This window comes from Notolepis coatsorum (genome assembly GCF_963971535.1).
Source record: "Notolepis coatsorum genome assembly, chromosome: 10".
In the NCBI taxonomy this organism is placed as follows: domain Eukaryota; kingdom Metazoa; phylum Chordata; class Actinopteri; order Aulopiformes; family Paralepididae; genus Notolepis; species Notolepis coatsorum.
Genome location: NC_140174.1, coordinates 113194974 through 113217674, shown reverse-complemented (window position 1 = coordinate 113217674; position 22701 = coordinate 113194974). Strand labels below are relative to the sequence as shown.

The window sequence follows — 22701 nt, the reverse complement described above, 5'->3', positions numbered from 1 at the left end:
GGGAATGTTTCTTTAAAAATATAGAATGACAACTATTTAACTAAACAAATAGTCTATCTAGTGCTTCATGTGTATACAATAATTGCCTAATCTAATAACATGAACAAAAAAAGAAATCGATCAAAATGTCTTCACACGTTTCGTAAAGTTATTATAGAAACTTCACCAACTTAACGTCCGCGGCAGGCGTCATTACTTTTACCAACAGATTTTTCAACGCATTTCCAGAGCAGTCGCATTCGTGTGACGTCACATCACGGGTCCTATGTCCGTTATCAAGGAAATGCAAAGCGGCTATCGTCGTCGTGATAATAATCACTAAATACATTCAGTGCTGGATCTAATCAAATGGATTTATCGAGACACGTTATGGAAAGTTCAAGACCGGACCACACAGCTTCTGAAAAGTGCTAATTACACGCTTCCGACGGCGATGGTCTACTCGCAGAACAAGTGAGTGTATCAGCCGCTGTGTTATGATTATTATGATACAAAATGTGAATGAATGAATGAAAACTGTATTAAACAGATAAACAGTAAAAGGCACTCTGCAGATTACATTTATATATAGCTGTTTTATACGTCAACGTTGTATTGCTGACCATCAACAAAGAATGACAGGATGTGATGTCATAATCAACCGTCACCTCGCTAGAATAATATGTCATCGATCTCCCCACGTATTGACCGTATCATTAGCCAGAAGCAGCAGCAGACCTCACACTGAGCTAGAAATGTCCACAAGTGCTTATTTTCTGTATTTATTTATAATTTTTGAGAAATGGTCACACTAGTTATTTTTTTTTGAAAACAGTGCAGCTGCAACAGATAGCACTTTATTGATATTTTTCTGTATTTTAAAAATAAATACATGATTTTCTGTTTGAGAAATGGTCACACTATGTTATTTGTATAGAAAACAGTGCAGCTGCAACAGATAGCACTTTATTGATATTTTTCTGTATTTTAAAAAGTAAATACATGATTTTCTGTTTGAGAAATGGTCACACTGTTATTTTTATGGAAAACAGTGCAGCTGCAACAGATAGCACTTTATTGATATTTTTCTGTATTTAAAAAAGTAAATACATGATTTTCTGTTTGAGAAATGGTCACACTGTTATTTTTATGGAAAACAGTGCAGCTGCAACAGATAGCACTTTATTGATATTTTTCTGTATTTAAAAAAATAAATACATGATTTTCTGTTTGAGAAATTGTCACACTGTTATTTTTATGGAAAACAGTGCAGCTGCAACAGATAGCACTTTATTGATATTTTTCTGTATTTAAAAAAATAAATACATGATTTTCTGTTTGAGAAATGGTCACACTATGTTATTTTTATGGAAAACAGTGCAGCTGCAACAGATAGCACGTTAGTGATCCTTTTCTGTAAATACATGATTTTCTGTTTGAGAAATGGTCACACTATTGCTATATTTATTTATACATTTAGACCTGAAACGCCTGCTAATAATGCATTATATAGCCTGCCTGCATATACACACAAATCTGTTTCCCGGTTTCAATGGGTTAAATAAACGTTATTTTGAAAGCAAGCACGTTTGTCATCATTGTAGCAAAAAAGACAGGACCGGAAAAGTCTTTATCGTATGTAGGGGTGCCCTGGAATATTTTATTGGACACAGGGGTGCCTTGGCAGCAGAAAGGTTGAGAACCCCTGCACTACACCACTAAGATACCCATGTACCTGTCGAAATACTTCCAAAAGGTCAGTGAAGTTCACGACCACAACACCAGAGGGAGTTCCACAAATCACGTTCAACCCAGATTTGGCTCAAACAAGGGACTAAAAACGTTTTGCAATTATGCCACAATAATGTGGAACGCCCTACCCACTAGGCTTGGGCGGTATGACGGTATTACGGTATACCAGGGTATTTAGAAATCCTGACGGTATTGAAAACCAATACCGTCAAAACGGAGTTTTGTTGTAGTGCACACACGCGCCAGCAGAGGGCGAGACCAGTCCTCACTAGTGGGGCGAGCCATGCAGAGCTGGTTGTCTACACACAGGAGGAGGAGGAGGAGGAGGAGGGGAACCCCGCTTCAGTGGGTGAAATTAAATGAGACACGCTTACCGTTGCTGGTGCTGCGGGCTAACTGGCTATTCTGAGAGCTAACTGTTGTTGTGTATGATCACAACGGTGTTCCCGCTTTACGGTAATGTTGCGACAGTGCTGTGAAAATACCGCAAAGCGTTGTGGTAACGAGAGTGTGTGTTGTTGTGTGTAGGATGCTGCGGGCGAACTGCTACCATTCTGAGAGCTTAACGTTAGCACTAGCATGCTGCGGGAGAACTGCTACCATTCTGAGAGCTTAACGTTAGCACTAGGATGCTGCGGGCGAACTGCTACCATTCTGAGAGCTTAACGTTAGCACTAGCATGCTGCGGGAGAACTGCTACCATTCTGAGAGCTTAACGTTAGCACTAGGATGCTGCGGGCGAACTGCTACCATTCTGAGAGCTTAACGTTAGCACTAGCATGCTGCGGGAAAACTGCTACCATTCTGAGAGCTTAAAGTGGAAATGAAGCAGTGCGATAAATACATATTCATAGCATCACATTAGTATTTAGATAAGCCACAGAAGAAGTCACGTTATAAAAATAAGCAGTTTCTAAGAAAAAACGATTTGTTGTGTACATTTCTGAAGCATTTAGCATTATGGGCGCGGCCATTTTGTTGCTGACGTCATACCGTGGGTTGGGTGTATACACTCTGGTTAGCTGCCTATATTGAATGGGTCAGTCAGCAAATAAAATGTTGCCTACAAAACAACGGGACCGCGGTGGTTCTGTTTGTATTGCTCCTGGCTGTTCAAACTAATTTTACCATGTGAGAGAGAGGAAAGTTGGTTAATTTCTACAAACTACCAGTGAAAAAAACAGTGTTGTTGACATGTTGGCTCGGGCTGGCTGCACTCAGGCGGCGCGACCAGCCTGTTGGACAGGGAAGGAGGATCTGCAGAGAACACTTCATTGCCTCGGATTATGTTGTTGGGGTGGGATGTTTGTCCAGAAGACCACTAATCAGCTGAAGCCGGACGCGGTTCCCTCGGTCTTCGACAGACAGACCGGCGTTAGCTCTCGGGAGCGATCGCTAGCTAGTTGGCACCAGCCGGGGCCCGGCGTTAGCTCTCGCTAGCTAGTTAGCGTTAGCAACCGGAGCGTCGCGGAGCATTCAGCCTGCTGGCTACACAGCTTGTGTAGCCAGCAGGCTGAATGCTCCGCGACGCTGGTTGAAGTGGGTCTAGGTAGCCAGCAGGCTGAATGCTCCGCGACGCTCCGGTCGCGGAGCATTATAAATATACAGTACTGTATATTTGTATGTCTTGTATGTCATAAATGTCTGAATGAATTGAAAATGGGGGACCCTGATGTTAACAAGACAAAAGTATTTTTCTGGTCTTCATCCTCTTAGTAGTTGTTAGTATTGAGCTGTACTATGTTGTACACATTCTGCAATCTGTTAATACCGTTTTCAATCAATCAATCAATCATTCAATCAAGAGAGAGAGAGAGAGAGAGAGAGAGAGAGAGAGAGAGAGAGAGAGAGAGAGAGAGAGAGAGAGAGAGATGGAGGGGCAGACAGATTGGCAGGTAAAGAGACACAGACAGGTAGAGAGACAGACAGACAGACAGGTAGAGAGACAGGCAGGTAGAGAGACAGACAGACATGTAGAGAGACAGACAGACAGGTAGAGACAGACAGACAGGTAGAGACAGACATAGACAGGTAGAGAGACAGACAAACAGGTAGAGAGACAGACATACAGGTAGAGAGACAGACAGACAGGTAGAGAGACAGACAGACAGGTAGAGAGACAGACAGACAGGTAGAGACAGACATAGACAGGTAGAGAGACAGACAAACAGGTAGAGAGAGAGACAGACAGACAGACAGACAGACAGACAGACAGACAGACAGACAGACAGACAGACAGACAGACAGACAGACACACAGACAGACAGACAGACAGACACCCACCCCGTGTGCGTGGCACTTGATCTCTGTGTCACAGTCGTAGTTCAGGAGGTCAGCGCTGCGACACTCAAAGTTCAGACACACCTGAGAACAGACATCAGTCACTCATGAAGAAGAAGATAAAGAATAACACATGACATAAAGGGGAAGAGACCATTGTTATAGCAGACAATGTTATCACAGGTAGAGGTCATTGTTATAGCAGACAATGTTATCACATGTAGAGGTCATTGTTATAGCAGACAATGTTATCACATGTAGAGGTCATTGTTATAGCAGACAATGTTATCACAGGTAGAGACCATTGTTGTCTCCACACTTGGTCCCCTCTAACCTTGTTGTCTCCACACTTGGTCCCCTCTAACCTTGTTGTCTCCACACTTGGTCCCCTCTAACCTTGTCGTCTCCACACTTGGTCCCCTCTAACCTTGTCGTCTCCACACTTGGTCCCCTCTAACCTTGTCGTCTCCACACTTGGTCCCCTCTAACCTTGTCGTCTCCACACTTGGTCCCCTCTAACCTTGTTGTCTCCACACTTGGTCCCCTCTAACCTTGTTGTCTCCACACTTGGTCCCCTCTAACCTTGTTGTCTCCACACTTGGTCCCCTCTAACCTTGTTGTCTCCACACTTAGTCCCTCTAACCTTGTTGTCTCCACACTTGGTCCCCTCTAACCTTGTTGTCTCCACACTTGGTCCCCTCTAACCTTGTTGTCTCCACACTTGGTCCCCTCTAACCTTGTTGTCTCCACACTTGGTCCCCTCTAACCTTGTTGTCTCCACACTTGGTCCCCTCTAACCTTGTCGTCTCCACACTTGGTCCCTCTAACCTTGTTGTCTCCACACTTGGTCCCCTCTAACCTTGTCATCTCCACACTTGGTCCCCTCTAACCTTGTTGTCTCCACACTTGGTCCCTCTAACCTTGTTGTCTCCACACTTGGTCCCCTCTGTGACCATGCCCGGGTCGGGGACGTCGGACCCCAACATGAAGTCCACGCCGTAACACTGTAACGGCGACATGATGATCCACGGTTTGATTCCAAACAATGTGGTCAGCGGCACGTTGGAACACTGTAGCTTGCCACACATGGCATTCCTGAGAGAGAGAGGGGGGGGGGGAGAGGGGAGGGGGAGAGAGAGAGGAGAGAGAGAGGGGGGAGGAGAGAGAGTGAGAGAGGGGGGAGGAGAGAGTGAGTGAGGGGGGAGGAGAGTGAGAGAGGGGGGAAGAGAGAGATAGTGAGAGATAGAGAGGGGGGAAGGAGAGAGGGAGGGAAAGAGAGTGAGAGAGAGGGGGAGAGAGAGAGGGGAAGAGAAAGAGAAAGAGGGAGAGAAGGGAGGAGAGGGAGAGAGGGGAGAGAGAGTGAGAGACAGAGAGAGAGGGGGGGGGGGGAGAGGGAGAGAGAGTGAGAGGGGAGAGAGAGAGTGAGAGAGAGACACAGGGAGACAAACACCTACCAGGAGGTGGGAACATCCCCTCCCAAATATGCCCCCCCAGAAAGAACTATGACCAAACAACAAATAAACATGGGTCACAACTTATACAGCTCTGTCGCTCGCTGGGACTGTACATAGTTAACGGTAGGCTCCGAGGGGACACTTATGGTAGGTACACATATAGCTCATCTCTGGGTAACAGTACAGTAGATTATTTTATCACGGACCTCAGCCTAGAGTCTCTCAGAGCGTTCACAGTCAGCCAGCAAACACCCCTGTCAGACCACAGCAAAACCACTATCTACCTGAATAGATCAACACAACACCCAACCAGGAAATACCAAAACCAAACAAACTACACACTATTAAAAAACACTACAAATGGAAAGAAAGTAGTATGGAAGCATTCCAATCCGCTATCAAGCTACAAAAAGTCCAATCCAAATTAGACAAATTCCTAGAAAAAAACTTCCAACACAACAGCAAAAGTGTAAACGGGGCGGTAGAAAACCTCAATAACATATTTGACCTTACAGCTTCCTTATCCAACCTAAAGGCCTCAAATAGGAAAGCGAGGAAAAATAAAAATATGCATGACAAATGGTATGATAATGATTGTAAAAATCTCAGGAAGAAATTAAGGAACCTATCAAACCAAAAACACAGAGACCCAGACAACCAGAACACACGTCTCCAATACAGTGAAACACTGAAACATTACAAAAACAGTCAGAAAAAAAAGAGACCAACATGTTAGAAACCAGCTACAAGATATAGAGGAATCCATAAAAACAAACAACTTCTGGGAAAACTGGAACAAAATAAACAAAGTACACCACGAGGAGCTACCCATCCAAAATGGAGATGTATGGGTAAACCACTTCTCCAATCTCTTTAGCCCAATACAAAAAAATGAACAGCAAAAACACATACAACATAAACTACAAAGCCTGGAGTCAACCATAAAAGACTACCAGAACCCGCTAGACTCCCCAATTACACTACAAGAACTACAGGACAAAATAAAATCACTTAAAACCAAGAAGGCCTGCGGAGCGGATGGTATCCTAAATGAAATGATCATATTCACAGACTCCAAATTCCAATTGGCTATACTAAAACTCCTTAACATTGTCCTTAGCTCCGGGATCTTCCCAAATATCTGGAACCAAGGACTCATAACACCGCTCCACAAAAAGGGAGACAAATATGACCCAAACAATTACCGTGGGATCTGTGTCAACAGCAACCTTGGAAAAATCCTCTGTATGATCATTAACCACAGACTCATACATTTCCTCACAAACAACAATACCTTGAGCAAATCACAGATTGGCTTCCTACCAAATCACTGTACAACAGACCACATTCTCACCCTCAGCACCCTAATCGACAACCAAATAAATAAAAATAAAAGCAAAGTATACTCCTGTTTCGTTGACTTCCAAAAAGCATTTGACTCAATTTGGCACGAGGGTCTGCTGTACAAACTGTTAGATAGTGACATTGGAGGGAAAACCTACAACCTCATAAAGTCAATGTACACCAACAACACATGTGCTGTGAGGGTTGAGGGAAAACACACAGACTTCTTCCCTCAATGCCGTGGGGTTAGACAGGGGTGCAGTTTGAGTCCAACCCTCTTCAACATATACATAAATGAACTGGTAAAAACATTGGAACAAACTGCAGCACCTGGCATCCCCCTAGCAAACACAGAAGTCAAATGCCTACTGTTTGCAGATGACCTGGTGCTGCTGTCCCCAACAAAAGAAGGGCTACAACAGCACCTTGACCTTCTGCACAAATTCTCCCAGACATGGGCACTGACAGTAAACCTAAACAAAACTAAAATTATGATATTCCAAAAAAGGCCCAGCCTACAACAACAAAAACACAAATTCCTCCTAGACACAATTTCCCTAGAACACACAAAAAACTACACATATCTCGGCCTAAACATCAGTGCTACAGGGAACTTCAATCAAGCTGTGAACGACCTGAGAGACAAAGCAAGAAGGGCTTTTTATGCGATAAAAAGGAACATCATGTTAGACATTCCAGTCAAAATCTGGCTCAAAATATTAGACTCCGTCATAGAACCGATTTCCCTATATGGTTGTGAAGTCTGGGGCCCACTTGCAAACCAAGACTTTACCAAATGGGACAAACACCCAATTGAGACTCTGCATGCAGAATTTTGCAAATCCATTCTCCGCACCCAACGGAAAACGCCAAATAATGCATGCAGAGCAGAACTAGGAAGATACCCACTAATCATAAAAATTCAAAAAAGAGCATTCAAATTCCACAATCACCTAAAAGAAAGCGACCCAGACACACTCCACAACATAGCCCTCACCCACAGAGAGACCCTCGATAGATGCCCACTCAGCCAGATGGTTCTGGGACTCTGCTCACAAACACAAGCAGAGCCACCAGACAGAAACCACACTGGACTAAATCAAATTATAAGAAAACAAAAAGAAAACTATCTGACACATTGGAAAGAAACAACCCAAAACCAGAGCAAATTGAAATGCTATTTGACCCTAAACAGAGAGTACACAGTGGCAGAATACCTGAGCACTGTGACTGACCCAAAACTAAGAAGATCGTTGACTAGGTACAGACTCAGCGAGCACAGCCTAGCCATCGAGAAATGCCGCCATAGGCAGACCTGGCTCCCAAGCGAAGACAGACTATGCACCCACTGCACACAAGATGAGGTGGAAACCGAGCTCCACTTCTTAACAACCTGCCCCCTATACCAAGACATCAGAGACATATACTTCCCACAAATTGCAAACACCCAAAGAGACTTTGAAAACATGGACAATAACTCAAAACTCCCATACCTACTGGGAGAAATACAAGAATGTGCAAACACAGCAGCAAGATTTGTGAGCTGCTGTGACAAGAAAAGGACATCCAGCGGAATGCAACCACCATAAAGACTGTACAAGAAATTCCGTCTGTAATGTACCGATTTCTTTTGTTTTCTCTGTTTGATTGTTTTGTTTTGTTTTGCTTTGGCAATGTAAACGTATGTTTCCCATGTCAATAAAGCCCATTTGAATTGAATTGAATTGAATTTAATTGAGAGAGGGGGAGGAGAGAGAGTGAGAGAGAGGAGAGAGAGTGATAGAGGGGGGAGGAGAGTGAGAGAGAGGGGGGAGGAGAGAGTGAGGAGGAGAGAGATAGAGAGAGGGGGAGGAGAGGGATAGAGGGGAAGAGAGTGAGAGAGGGGAAGAGAGAGAGAGAGAGAGAGAGGGGAAGAGAGAGAGAGGGGGAGGAGAGAGAGAAAGACAATATTTATTAAGAGCTTCTTAAACTAAGTTAGCAGCTGCTATGTTGTCACAAGAATAGCATCCCTGCTCTAACAGCCCACTGTTCTTCTCTCTCCAGAGAGGCTCAAAACAAGTAAGCTAGCGTATGAGCCAAGAGGACCTATTTCCTTGTATACATGATTTATTAAATTAACAATTTGTCTAGAACTTTCATATCGCCATACTTGGTGATCGTTTTATAAAAGCAATAGCTAACTCCGGGCTGTGATATATTCACAACGCGCCGTAGCTATGATATAATCACAATATACGGTCTGTCATGAGCTATTGCTTAAATATGTAGTAGTTACATGTGTGTGTGTGTGTGTGTGTGTGTGTGGTACGTACCTGCTCTCACACTTCTTGAAGCCATAGTTCTGATAACCACCACAGTTTCCAAAGCGGTCACCTTTGTTGTTAACATCCTTAAAACAGATCTCTGGTGCTGCCTTAGCCTCTGAAGATGAGGAGAGGAGAGAAGAGGAGAGGAGAAGAGAAGAGAAGAGAAGAGAAGAGAAGAGAAGAGAAGAGAAGAGAAGAGAAGAGAAGAGAAGAGAAGAGAAGAGAAGAGAAGAGAAGAGAAGAGAAGAGAAGAGAAGAGAAGAGAAGAGAAGAGAAGATGGGAGAGGAGAGGAGAACAGTTTACAGAACAGTTCTGAATTACTTTACAGAACAACAGCAATATGTGGTACTCTCAAGAATATGTGCATAGCTTGTGTAATTTTTGCAATTGTTTATATCTAATTATTATTATTAGAAGAATGGTGGCGGACTTAATGGTGCCAGCTGCATGCGAACATAATTAACTAATTTCACATTTACTGTGAGGAGAAACCACAGGTTATGCAGGAAGTGGAGGGAGGAACCTATTGGTTCAGGTGATGCTCACAGGCCCTGTCGGTGACTCCCACAGTCTAACTTGAACACACACGTATGTCTGTCTCAGCGTTTATAGTTTAACATGGTTTAAACTGATATCTATAGGTTATTATAACCGTAAATGAAAACCATTGATTTCATCAGTACTCAACAATGAATGGTTGAAAGCAAAGTGTCATAGTTGAAAAGTGGTATTTCAGTAGCATAGCTGCATCACTAGTCTGCACTGTTATCACCACATAGCACCAGTAGAGGGCGCTCAATATCTATTAACAATTAGTCCAATCACAAACGTGACCGAGCCCAGCAGTTTGTGGCACAAGTCTCCCTCTGTCATTTTTCAAATTTCTTACAGATTATGAAAGTACAGAATGTACAGAATTGTATGACTATTCTATTATACCATTTTATTGCACTGCACTATTGCACTATTTTACTCTGTCTATTCTATCTTACTCTTTTTATTATTGTCTATTTTTACTAGAATCAAACCATAAACAAGGTGGCCTATTGGGATGTTAGATCCTAATGTGAAAAACTGTGATTTTATATGTCTGCACTTTATGTGCTAATTTTATGCCTGTCTTTTTCTGTTGTGAAGCACTTTGAGCTGCGATTTTTGTATGAAACGTGCTATACAAATAAAGTGTATTATTATTATTAATGTAAGCTTTCAAATGATAAGATATTTGAAGAAAATTGTATTGGTTGTCCTTTTTATCGCTTTTTATTGTCCGTCAACTGACAAAGCTACTGGATACCTGAATTTCCCCAAGGGAAAGTATCTATCTATCTATCTATCTATCTATCTATCTATCTATCTATCTATCTATCTATCTATCTATCTATCTATTTGAATCTAGTTAAACCTCAAGTCTCAGAGCAGAGAAAAACATCTAAAGTTTGGCTGCGTTTTTAATACCTTGACAGTCAGGTACTAGGCGTCACAAACTGCCTTTTTGAAAGTCTTTACTATGTAGATACTATAACTGTGAGCTGTTACAGTAAATATGTTCTTAAACATTCAAACTGTGATAATATGGAACATTTTATTTCATTCATTTTCTTGCAATCTGACTTCCAGACATGAGTCTCTTACCGCTAGTGTTATAAAAAACTTTACAAACAAATCTTTTTTATAAACACACAAAACATCAACAGAAAAACAAACAAACATACCAACAGCAAGACAAACGGCTCAGACACAAACCAGAAACAACATTAGGTAGATAAAAATAGCCTCCGCAGAGACCCCCCCCCAGTACAGTGGCGGACAATGCAGGTCTAAATATGATTATGATTAGGGATGTTCGATATTGGCTTTTTTACCGATACCGATATCAACCGATGCGGGATTTCCCCCCCAAAAAACGGAATAATTTCAGGTAATTAACATTTTACATATCGCTTGTCGTGGAATTAACACAACATTATGCATACTTTTGACAATAAATAAAATCAGAATTTGTTCTTACTTGCTTGCCTGGGTAAATAAAGGTTAAATAAATGTAATTTTTTTTAAAACATTTAAAAAAAATGTAAACCGACAATTGAATGCCAATATCGGTAGGGCGATAATATCGGACATCCCTAATTATGATAAATATGGATCCCAGATCTCATAGAAAGAGTCCAACTTGGAATGCAACATGCATGCGATGTACTCGCAAGGAATACAGTCCATAATAATATTATGCCACAATATCTTTGATGGAACATCATCCTTGATCCAGAAGAATGAGAGAATATTCTTCCTGGCAGCCAAACGTTAGCAAGTAGAACAACCTCTTATGTTTGACATTAACCCTTTTTCACTGCCACACTACCAAATGGTTAACCCTTTCAATACAACAATACAGAAGGTTAACCCTTTCACTACCACACTACCAAATGGTTAACCCTTTCACTACGACAATACAGAAGGTTAACCCTTTCACTGCCACATGACAAAGTGTTAACCCTTTCATAACCAAACAACAGAAGGTTAACCCTTTCACTACCACACTACAGACGGTTAACAGTCTGTAGTGTGAACCGTCCAGGGCTTGATATTAACACCCGCCACCCGCCAAATGCGGGTAGAATTCGGCAGTGTCGTGTAACTCTGTCACTCTTACCAGCCACTTTGGCGGGTGACCTTTTGGTAGCATTTTCTATGAAAAAAAATCATTGTAGTTTACAAAAGGCATCTGAAATAATTACATCAATTCGAGGTGATACTACATGATACTACAACTCCCACGAGCACTTCTTCACATCTTTCATAATAGACACAGACGAGTGCGGACATTCAATGACGCTCAATTGTCATTTCATATAATAGACACAGACCAGCGCGGACCTTCAATGACTCGCAATTGTCATTTCATAATAGACAGACCAAAGGGGATTTTTGGCTGGTGAAAATGCTGAGTGGCTAGTGACTTTGGAAAAGTCAAGAGTTTTATTTGTCACGGCATACAAGCATACAGTGAAATGCTTGTACCACTAGCCACAGTGACTGGTGAGCCAAAAAGTTAATGTCAAGCCCTGGAACAGTCTGTAGTGTGGTAGTGAAAGGGTTAACCGTCTGTGGTGTGGTAGTGAAAGGGTTAACCTTCTGTAGTGTGGTAGTGAAAGGGTTAACAATGTGACCGTCTGGGCTGACAGAGTAGAAGACACATGGGATTAATAATTATTATTATTATATTTTTTAAAAAAGAGAAAACACCAACTTACTGGGTCCAAAGATGGCCTGGCACTGCCCGTCGTAGTGCTGGCATTTCCCGTTGTAGCAGTAAGCCTGGTTGTCCTTGCAGGGCTGTCCATTCTGCAACAAGCACAGACAGAACCACCCTTACTCACAAACTCATTACATTACATTCAAGTGTATCGTCATCATGCGGCACAAGTACAGTACAACGAAAAGAGGTTTGGCATCCAGCCAGAGTGCAAATGTAACAGTAAAGTGCAATTGATTGAAAAATTTAATTAACAGATTGCAGAATGGGTACAGTACAGCTCAATACACAAGGGGATGCAGACCAGAGAAAGACTTTCATCTTGTTTACATCCGGGTCCCCCATTTTCAATTCATAATGACATTTATGACATACACAACATACAGATATACGGATATAAAAATTGAATATAATCATGACATTTATGACATACAGATATGCAGTACTGTTACATTTGTGACATACAGGATATGCAAATAGTAATATACAATATACAGGTAAGTAAACTGGGTATAAAATATATAAATTAGTACTACCGAGTAATAGTGCTAATCAGATGTATGTACAGAGTTGTAGTATTAATATGTACAGTGATACAGGTATAAAGACACTATGGTAGTAAGTCATACTGGCCAGCAGCGTAACTAGTAAGAGTAGGTAAGGGATATGTACAGATAGATATATAGTATCTACAGATATCTACACAAATTGAATGTTTCAGAGTTTATTCTTTTGGGGGATTTAAAGAGGAACTATCTTATAAATGGCCTTTTCCAGTGTTTAGCATTATTTTCTAGCTATGTGGACTTATATTAATAGGATCTATGTCTCTAATTCTCAATTTGGCGCATTCTTCCAATTCTCATCTCACAATATTGTCCCTCACTCAAGTGAGTCATCTGAAATTTTGCGTATCTGTGACGTCAGAGGTTTCTCATCTGCATAACAACGCCCGCCCCGTCTGCGTGTATGCTTTCTACAACGCAGTTGGGTTTCCGGGTTCCTCTGATTGGCCACTAAGCCTACGTGACCCTACGCAATTACGCCTCCCTTATCGCCGCCAGTTATCGCTTACGCCCGCGCATGCGCATGAGCCGCGACAAGCCCCTCTACTACTAAGCTCCAGTTAAGCTAATTTATACTGTAACGAATCATTAAAAAAATATACCAACTGGAATATGTTGTTTCTTTACACATGTTGGATTATGTACAAATCTAATCATGACATTTAAGACATGCATGACATACAGATATATATATATCTGACTCTGAGCACCTGAAGACTGTGCTATTAAACCAGGAAGTGCAGCACTATGTCAGCAGAGTAGTAAAAAAAATATACCAACTGGAATATTCCAGAATATTCCAGTTAACGGTATATTTTTTTTAATGATTCGTTACGGTATAAAATAGCTTAACTGGAGCTTAGTAGTAGAGGGGCTTGTCGCGGCTCATGCGCATGCACGGGCGTAAGCGATAACTGGCGGCGATAAGGGAGGCGTAATAGCGTAGGGTCACGTGGGCTTAGTGGCCAATCAGAGGAACCCGGAAACCCAACTGCGTTGTAGAAAGCATATACACGACCCGTCTATGCATGTTCTCGTTCTCTCTCTCTCTCTCTCTCTCTCTCTCTCTCTCTCTCTCTCTATTTTGAGGTAGAAAAATGCTGTTTTCTTGAGTACATGATTAAAAATACAAAACAATGAATTTATTTGAAAAAAAATTACAGGTGTGTTCCATAAACTCACAGGAATTGTGTAAAAATTGCCCAAATAGTGAAAGAAATTGTAAAATAGTTGCCCTTTAAATTGGGACTGGCTGGCTTCGGCCTCTGAACCGTTTAAAGACGTATGTGATTCCTTAAATCTTACACAATTGATCTCCGCCCCAACCACAAAGCACTGCAAAAATTCACACTATTGGACATTATTTTAACAAACTGTCTTTTTTTTGCAATAATGTGAGCGATCATTGTACAATTGTGTGTGTGCGCAATACCAAGCCTCCTAAAACCAAACCACGCTTTATATTTAAAAGACTTTTTAAAAACTTTGAAGAACAAGCTTTCTTGCATGATTTATATGTTTCTCTCATGTCTGATGTTGATGCTGCTTGGGATTAGTTTCTGATGACATTTATGTCTATTTGTGACAAGCATCAAAAAGTATAGGATCAAGGGCGGCTGAGTGGGCAAGGCGCTCGCCATTAACGCAGGAGATGCTGGTATCAAGCCCAGCTCTTGCGTTGCTACCGGCTTGGCCGGCCGTCATACTAACACAATTGGCAAGTGTTAGAGGATGGGAAAGCCGGTGGGTGAGGATTGGACGTTGTGGACAGCGACTCCTACAGGTCGGTTGGGTGACGCCGGTGCGGCGGAAACAGGAAGTATCGGGGGCAGCGTGAGCCTCCCACGCGTTACTCCTCGCCACTGAGTTCGAGCTGCTGCGGTGAAAAGATGCAACAGGCTGCCTCCTCGTGTACCGGAGGGGACACGTGATGCAAGGCTTCTATCCTCACTACAGCCGACCAGTGGGAGGCATAGTCTAGCAACGTTCAAGACAGGGGAGGGAAGAATTGGAAATACGAAATTGGGATGGGAGAAAAATAGAAAAATGGGTAGAAAAAGTGGATAAAAAAAAAAAGTATAGGATCAGCCAAAGAGATAATCCTTGGTTTTCAGATAATATATCAACTTCTCTGAGACAAAGAGATGCTGCATGGGCAAAGGCTAGGACATCGAATGCCCCTGCAGACTGGACCTCTTGTAGATCTCTCAGAAATAAGTGTACACGTTTGATTAGAATATCAAAATCTGAATTTGATTTGAAAGCAGTAACTGAAAATCTAAATAATCCAACAACATTTTGGAAATTCATTAAATCTGTAGCTGGTACAAATGATTGCGCTAGCCTTCCAGACCACCTTAAGACCGATGGCAGTGAGATCAAAGGTAAAAGTAACATTGTAAGGATTTTTAACGAACATTTGAATTTAATCGTATGATTATAGATATTTTTAGAGAATATATAAATCCAATGAAGGTGTCAAGTTCACAGACAACTCCTCCTCTGAGGAGGGAGCGTGCAGACTATCTTCGGTGTGCCGGGAGCCAAGGATGTTGACTGACCCAGTCCTGCTACAGAACCAGCACATTGACAGAAATAAATGACAAGCTGACCCGACATTAAGCACTGTAATGACTGAAATGAAATCAATTTCAGCAGGCCAACTCTGCGCTCTACAATGCCTATTGTGCGCTCATGAGCCTGTGGTTTTGGTCAGAGTCATTATGGCTTCAGTGGATAACCGTGATCTGCATTTAGTGATGTTTTAGATACCCCAGTAATAACATTACAATTGAATTAAATACAATTAGGCCTGAATGAGTCGTGCTCCTCCCAGCCACAGGCAACGACATTATCAGCCAAAATGCGCATCGCAGATTATCTGTACATTGACAGAGTGGAATCCCGTTCACATTACTGGATTTGTTTATTGATGGAGCTTTGAAAGCTACATGGGTACAGTCTATTGCTCCGATGATGTTGGGTAACCTGGCGTAAAATCCTCTCTTGGCCTCCTGTTATTGATATATGGATATTGTATGTAGTTGGGGGGGTTGGGGAAATTACGACATCGACATCCAACACTGCGTTTTTGCTCCACGCTCCAATTTGGGTCTCAAATTGCGGTACAAATCAAGGAGAATGTGTCTCGGGTAGCGAACTCTACTTAATATTATTATGTTCTCTCTCTGCAAATAGACTGCCCTATATCTCTGAAAACATCTGAGCGCACACCGCGAGAAGTATTCCTATAATAACGCTATGAACCAGGCTGAATTCATTCGGAAATACCTATTCCAAATGCTATTTAGGGTTTGACAATAATTACACTGTTGCTATTTTACAATGAACTATAGTGAATTACGGGTCATACAGAACGCGTCATTGTTGAAACTAATGCATGAAACTGATGAAAGCATAATGCCGTCCGTCTGCAGTCTTCATATTTTACCGCTGGGCGCCAGGTACGCATGGTCAGAGCTGTGCGTATATATACGCAAAAAGTCAAGCACACTTTCAAATTGATAAATCCGACACTTTGCTTAGAAATTATCGTACGCACGGGTTATGCACATATCTGTGCGTACGCACCATTGATAAATGAGGGCCCAGGTCTGGACATGGTACTATAACTGCAGCCATGCTAGTGGCCAATGACATAATCCACACACTTGACGAGAAACAACATTGTGCAGCATTGTTTGTTGATTTATCAAAAGCATTTTGACTCCGTAGATCACAAATTATTACTGGATAGACTGGACAACATTGGCATTGGACAGGAAGTGGTAAATTGGTTCAGAAATTACCTCTCAGACAGAACACAATGTATATTTGCAGAGAACTACAAATCAAGTTTTTTTTTAGAAATCAAGAAAGGTGTTCCCCAAGGGTCCGTTTTGGCTCCGATTTTATTTTCTATCTTAACACTTTGAGTGCCAGCGACGTGTATTGTCGTCTTATCATGCCCCCCGTTGAGTGCAGACGACGCAAATTGTATTTTTTTTTATTTATAGCGATCTGAATTCATATTTCATCAACCGAGTCTCCCGTTGTTACAGCAGACCCTCTAGGAGCTCAGATGGGAAAATACCGCCCCCTATCGTCTATCCCTGTGTAACTGCAGGCCATTCGATTATACTGCTGGATCCCTGTGGGGGGAGCCAACTGGCTCCATTATGCTGGTGAGCCGTCTGATGATGAGGGAAGTGATCGCGAGTTGGAAAGCAGCATGGAATATATATTTACAGCAGCCAATAATCAATCAATAAACGTGATATTTGGAATGGCGATCAGGAATTGGAATAATCTTTTTGGAGAACATCTGATCTAAGGTAAGGAGTCTATGTTACTAGTTTTAGGATCATCAGATCTGTATTCACTGAGATATCAGCATGTGCCGTGTGTGTGTGTGTGATGTTGAGGAAATTAGAGAATAGATTTTTCAGCCCGCATCTATAGCGTGCATAAGTACACATATACTATCGATAATCTAGCGTTTATTTGAAAACGATTCATAAATAGTGTATTCGAGAATATTCCAATAAATGCCGTTTATGGGGGAATCTTTCTATTTTCCGGAAACTTTCGAGAGAACGATAGCTTTTAGAAATGCTGTTATAATGGGGGTTCACCGGGTTACGTCAGTCAGACCTTCACCTGCAGTGTCCTATGAGACACACCTACTTAGGTAGTATAATGAGTAACAGCTGTGTGTTGCACTTGACCTGTATTGCTTTTGACAGCGTGAAATAAACATCACAAAAGAACATTTGGACTGGACCTTTACATTATTACATTGGCGACGAGGATAAACTAAACAGCTTGGAGTTTTAGCCGAACGTTAGAAAAATGACGACGTATGGGAAAATCCAGGAGTTTGATCAAGAAACAGATGATTGGCAGCAGTACGTGGAACGTCTGGAATTCTACTTTGTGGCTAACAAGATCACAAATGCAGGACAAAAGCGAGCCATATTCCTGAGTGCATGTGGAGGAAAAGTCTACGCTATGCTGCGCGATTTGTGTCTGCCGGGTAAGCCAGGAGATTCGGACTTGACGGGGCTATTGAAACTGTTGAGTGATCACTTCACGCCTAAACCCAGTGCCATTGTGGAGCGTTTTAAATTTCATTCGAAAACCTATAAGATTCCCTAGATGGGAAAAGCAAGGCATACACTCATTAGGAGACGTCTTCAATAAACAGGGTTTTTGTAGTTTCAAGGAAATACGCAAAAAATGTAATCTCACCAAGTCCACATATTACTTTTACGCAGTTATTGGCATGTTTGAAGGCTCACGGTGTTCCATTAAATATACCAATTGTACACCACAGATACCACAAATTCTTCTATGAAAGAGAGACATCAAGAGGTTTTGTTTCAGATTTTTATCATCAATTACTAACGTCCTCATATGAAACCCTCCACCTAGACTCCGTCTGGAGGAGGGATATACCAGACCTGGAAAGTGATTTTGATTGGCAAGAAGCCTGGGCAAATATTCGATTCACATCAAGGAACCCGGACCATCAACAAATCAATCTTAACTATATTCACAGGACATACTTGACTCCTATAAGACTGAAAAAAATGGGTCTTATACAAGACTCCAAATGCTCCTTATGTACAAATGGGGACGAGGGGACATTTATGCACATGTACTGGGACTGCCCACCAGTTAAAATATTCTGGAAAGAGGTGACCCAGCAACTATCAAATCTCTTAACTTGGAATATACCTGTACACCCCTCTGTACTACTGCTGAATGATGTTTTTGAGTGTGCAGTACATCCACAGCTAAAGAGATTGGTTTTATCGGGTATCACAGTGGCTAAAAAGCTGATAGCATCACGATGGTTCCAACCGGAAAAAATTGCCGAAAGGTCTGGATTATTACATATCTCGATGTGATCTATCAAGAAATATCGACAGCAAGAATTTTGGGTCTCAATGAATCCAAAATGACATTGTGGTTAGAAGTGGTGGAGAAAATAAAAGCTAGCATATAATGGTAATGTCTGGTTAGGAGCGAGGGAAAGTGGATGGATTATCCAATGGGGGGTCCGGAAGGGGGGGGTACGAGCTGGAGCATATGTGTGTAGGTTTTTAGATAACAGGTATTAAGGGTATATCCTATATAAGACAATTAACTAAAATGTGATTTCATTGGATGTGCACTGACAACTAATGCTTGTATATCTTATCGTGTGTTGTCATGTTTGTTTATGTGTTATAATAAAAAAAAAAAATACAAAAAAAATTTCATTCGAAAACAAGACAGCAAGGACAGTCTGTGTCATCATTTGTAGCCGAGCTGAAGAGAATCACTGAACATTGTGGGTTTGGCGCTACGTTAAATGACATGATTCGAGACAGACTGGTGTGCGGGATAAATGACGATCGCATTCAAAGGCGTCTGTTAACAGAACCGGATGACAGACTCACGTTGGCCAGGGCTATGGAGTTGGCAATCACTATGGAAACAGCGGCTAAAGATATCGCAGAGCTGCAGCAAACGGGAGTGGAGGGACCCATTCATAAATTACAACTACAACCTGCAGCACCGGAGCGCAGACCACCGTCGGCAGGAATCGGATGTTACAGATGTGGAGGAAATCACGGGCCGGCGGATTGCCGATTCATAGATGCAGTTTGTCACAACTGCCAAAGACGCGGACATTTGGCTAGAAAATGCCGCAGCCCCAGGCAGGTCAGACAGCCCAGACAGAACCGGGGAAATGGACTGGGTGCAACCCACACAATGGAGTATGAAGAGGAGGATTATACACACAATCTGTATAATCTGGATGATGGAGAGAGAGTGGAGCCATACAGAGAGCAAGTGTCGGTGAATGGACATGACATTGACTTTGAAGTAGACACTGGTGCAGGTATGACTATTATGAGTGAGGAAACCTACACTAAGATGGGAGGGGGGCCACTCCATCAAACAAAAATAAAACTGTACACATACACCAGAGACAGAGTAGGAGTGTTAGGCAAGATGCACGCACAAGTCACCTACAAAGGGCAGACCAAGAAATTAGCATTGCTGGTGGTAAAAGGGGAGGGGCCTAATCTGATGGGGAGAAATTGGCTCAAAGCTATGCGGCTAGACTGGAGAGCCATTTTCAGACTACAGATAGGTCAGCAGCAGGAGTTAAATGCTCTGCTAGCACAACATGAGGATGTTTTTAAAGGCGAGCTGGGCACTTTAATAGGGGCTACAGCCAAGATATATGTGGACCCAGAAGCCAAGCCACGGTATTTTAAAGCCAGGCCATTACCCTATGCTCTCAAGGAGAAAGTGGAGGCAGAGTTGGTCAGATTGGAGAGGGCAGGCATAATTGAGCCTGTGGATTTTTCAGAGTGGGCAGCTCCCATAGTGCCCATACTAAAACCAGACAAGACAACCCGAATATGTGGGGACTATAAAGTGACAGTGAATCCAGTGTCCAAGTTGGACAACTACCCTATTCCTAAAACAGAGGACTTGCTGGCGGTATTAGGGGGGGGGGGACAGAAATTCACAAAATTGGACATGTCACAGGCCTATCAACAGCTCCCACTGAATGAAGAATCTAAGAAATTCACAACAATAAACACCCACCGGGGTCTGTTTCAGTACACCAGGCTACCCTATGGGGTGTCATCAGCACCAGGCATATTCCAGCGCACCATGGATAACCTACTACAAGGCCTTCCCCAGGTGGTGGTGAGAATAGATGATATTCTGGTGACCGGTGACGACGATGCCAGCCATCTACACAACTTAGAGGTAGTGCTGAAGAGACTCTCAGCTGCAGGACTGCGTCTGAGGAGAGACAAATGTGTGTTCATGGTACCAGAGGTGGTTTACCTGGGTTATCGAATGAACCACAAAGGGATTCAACCAGTGGCTGACCAGGTACAGGCCATTGTAAATGCGCCACAGCCGACTGACCAGACACAGTTAAAGTCTTTTCTGGGCATGCTGAACTATTATCACAAGTTCCTGCCAAATGTGTCGACCATATTGGAGCCACTACACAAGCTTTTGAGAAAAGAGATCCCATGGAGATGGGGAAAATGTCAGACCCAGGCATTTGAGGAGGCAAAAAAGTGCCTCCAGTCTGAAACATTATTAGTGCACTTTGATGAGACAAAGCCGCTCTACTTGGCTTGTGATGCATCACCTTATGGCGTCGGAGCAGTATTATCACACCGGTTTCCAGACGGCTCCGACAGGCCAATCGGATACATGTCCCGGTCACTGTCATCAGCAGAACGGGGCTATTCACAGCTAGAGAAAGAGGCGCTGTCTTTCATTTTTGGTCTAAAGAAATTCCACCAGTATCTGTTTGGAAAACACTGCACTATTGCGACGGATCACAAACCACTACTAGGCCTTTTGGGAGAGAGTAAGGGCATCCCACAGCAGAATGCAAAGATGGGCATTAATTTTAGCCGCCTATGAGTACACCTTGGAGTATAAGGAGGGCTCAAAAAACGGGAATGCAGACGCACTGAGCAGACTCCCACTGCCCATAAAGCCCGGAAATGTACCACAGGAGGAAGAGGTGGTGCTGCTTATGGAGCATATGAATGGTACACCACTGCAGGTAAAAAACATCCGAGACTGGACTCGTCGGGACCCTATCCTGTCCAGGGTCCACCAGTGGTTGTTGCAGGGCTCCTGGCCCTCACAGAGCACAGACCCAGAAATACAGCCTTACACGAGACGACAATATGAACTGAGTGTGGAGGACGGGTGCATCCTGTGGGGAAGTAGAGTGATAATACCACCACAAGAAGACAGACTATGATCAAGGAGCTTCATGAGGCTCATCCAGGGGTCTCAAGAATGAAAACATTGGCCCGCAGTTATGTGTGGTGGCCAAACATGGATGCAGATTTAGAGTCAGCAGTGCGCAGCTGTCATTCGTGTCAGTTGAACCAAGCCGCCCCAGCAGCAGCACCTTTACACCCGTGGGAGTGGCCAGACCAACCTTGGATGAGGCTGCATGTGGATTTTTGTGGATATGAACCGATTAAAAAACAATCCGTTTCGACAATGTTGACTGCAAACAAGTCATTGATAAGCGACGGGCAGATTAGACACATAGCCATAATTTAAAACATAGATTATGCGTTTTTTAACGCTATCATTGAAGTGGATGCTGGCACTCAACAGGGTTTTCAATGTTAAATGGCCGGCACTGATCTAGTTAATAAATGACCTGGGAAATTAAAACCTCCCCTTTTTATCTTAAACTCATCTTAAATGCAAAGAAAACGAAATTCAAGATGTTCACAAGGGCTCGTTCACAGCCAATGAATCATGCTCATATTGTTACGCTAAAGGGAGCCAACCATAGAACATTTTTCATCCTACAAGTATCTTGGGATATGGTTGGATGAAAAGCTATCTTTTAAAGTGCATATTGAGAAGAACTGCCGTCTCTTTTAGTGCTCCGTACTCTTGAAACGCCCTTCAATGCACTTTAAAGTTTGATATCCTTCCAACCTTTGGACAATTTAAAGCTTTAATTAATAACGATTGCATGTCATTTTGTAATCCATCTATTTACCTGAATGAACACATCACTCTGGCAGAGAGCTGAGGAGCCAATACAGTATTCTGCCAGGTCACACTGGTCTGTACTGGTCCTGCATACAGTACCTCCTGGTAGGAACTAGAGAGAAAGAGAAAGAGAAAGAAAGAAAGAAAGAAAGAAAGAAAGAAAGAAAGAAAGAAAGAAAGAAAGAAAGAGAGAGAGAGA

The 22701-nt window shown here is 42.6% G+C and overlaps 1 protein-coding gene across 1 annotated transcript in view; it reads right to left on the bottom strand.

The window, feature by feature from the left end:
• LOC311236166 (disintegrin and metalloproteinase domain-containing protein 9-like) overlaps window positions 1-22701 on the bottom strand; it is a 350625-nt gene that overhangs the window by 42041 nt on the left and 285883 nt on the right. Inside the window, exons 14-18 of the mRNA XM_084323795.1 lie at window positions 22510-22614; window positions 12371-12461; window positions 9122-9230; window positions 4932-5106; window positions 4015-4095 (exon numbers count right to left, since the gene is read on the bottom strand). Coding sequence (XP_084179921.1) covers window positions 4015-4095; window positions 4932-5106; window positions 9122-9230; window positions 12371-12461; window positions 22510-22614 — 561 coding nt within the window. The remainder of the gene's footprint in view (window positions 1-4014; window positions 4096-4931; window positions 5107-9121; window positions 9231-12370; window positions 12462-22509; window positions 22615-22701) is intronic.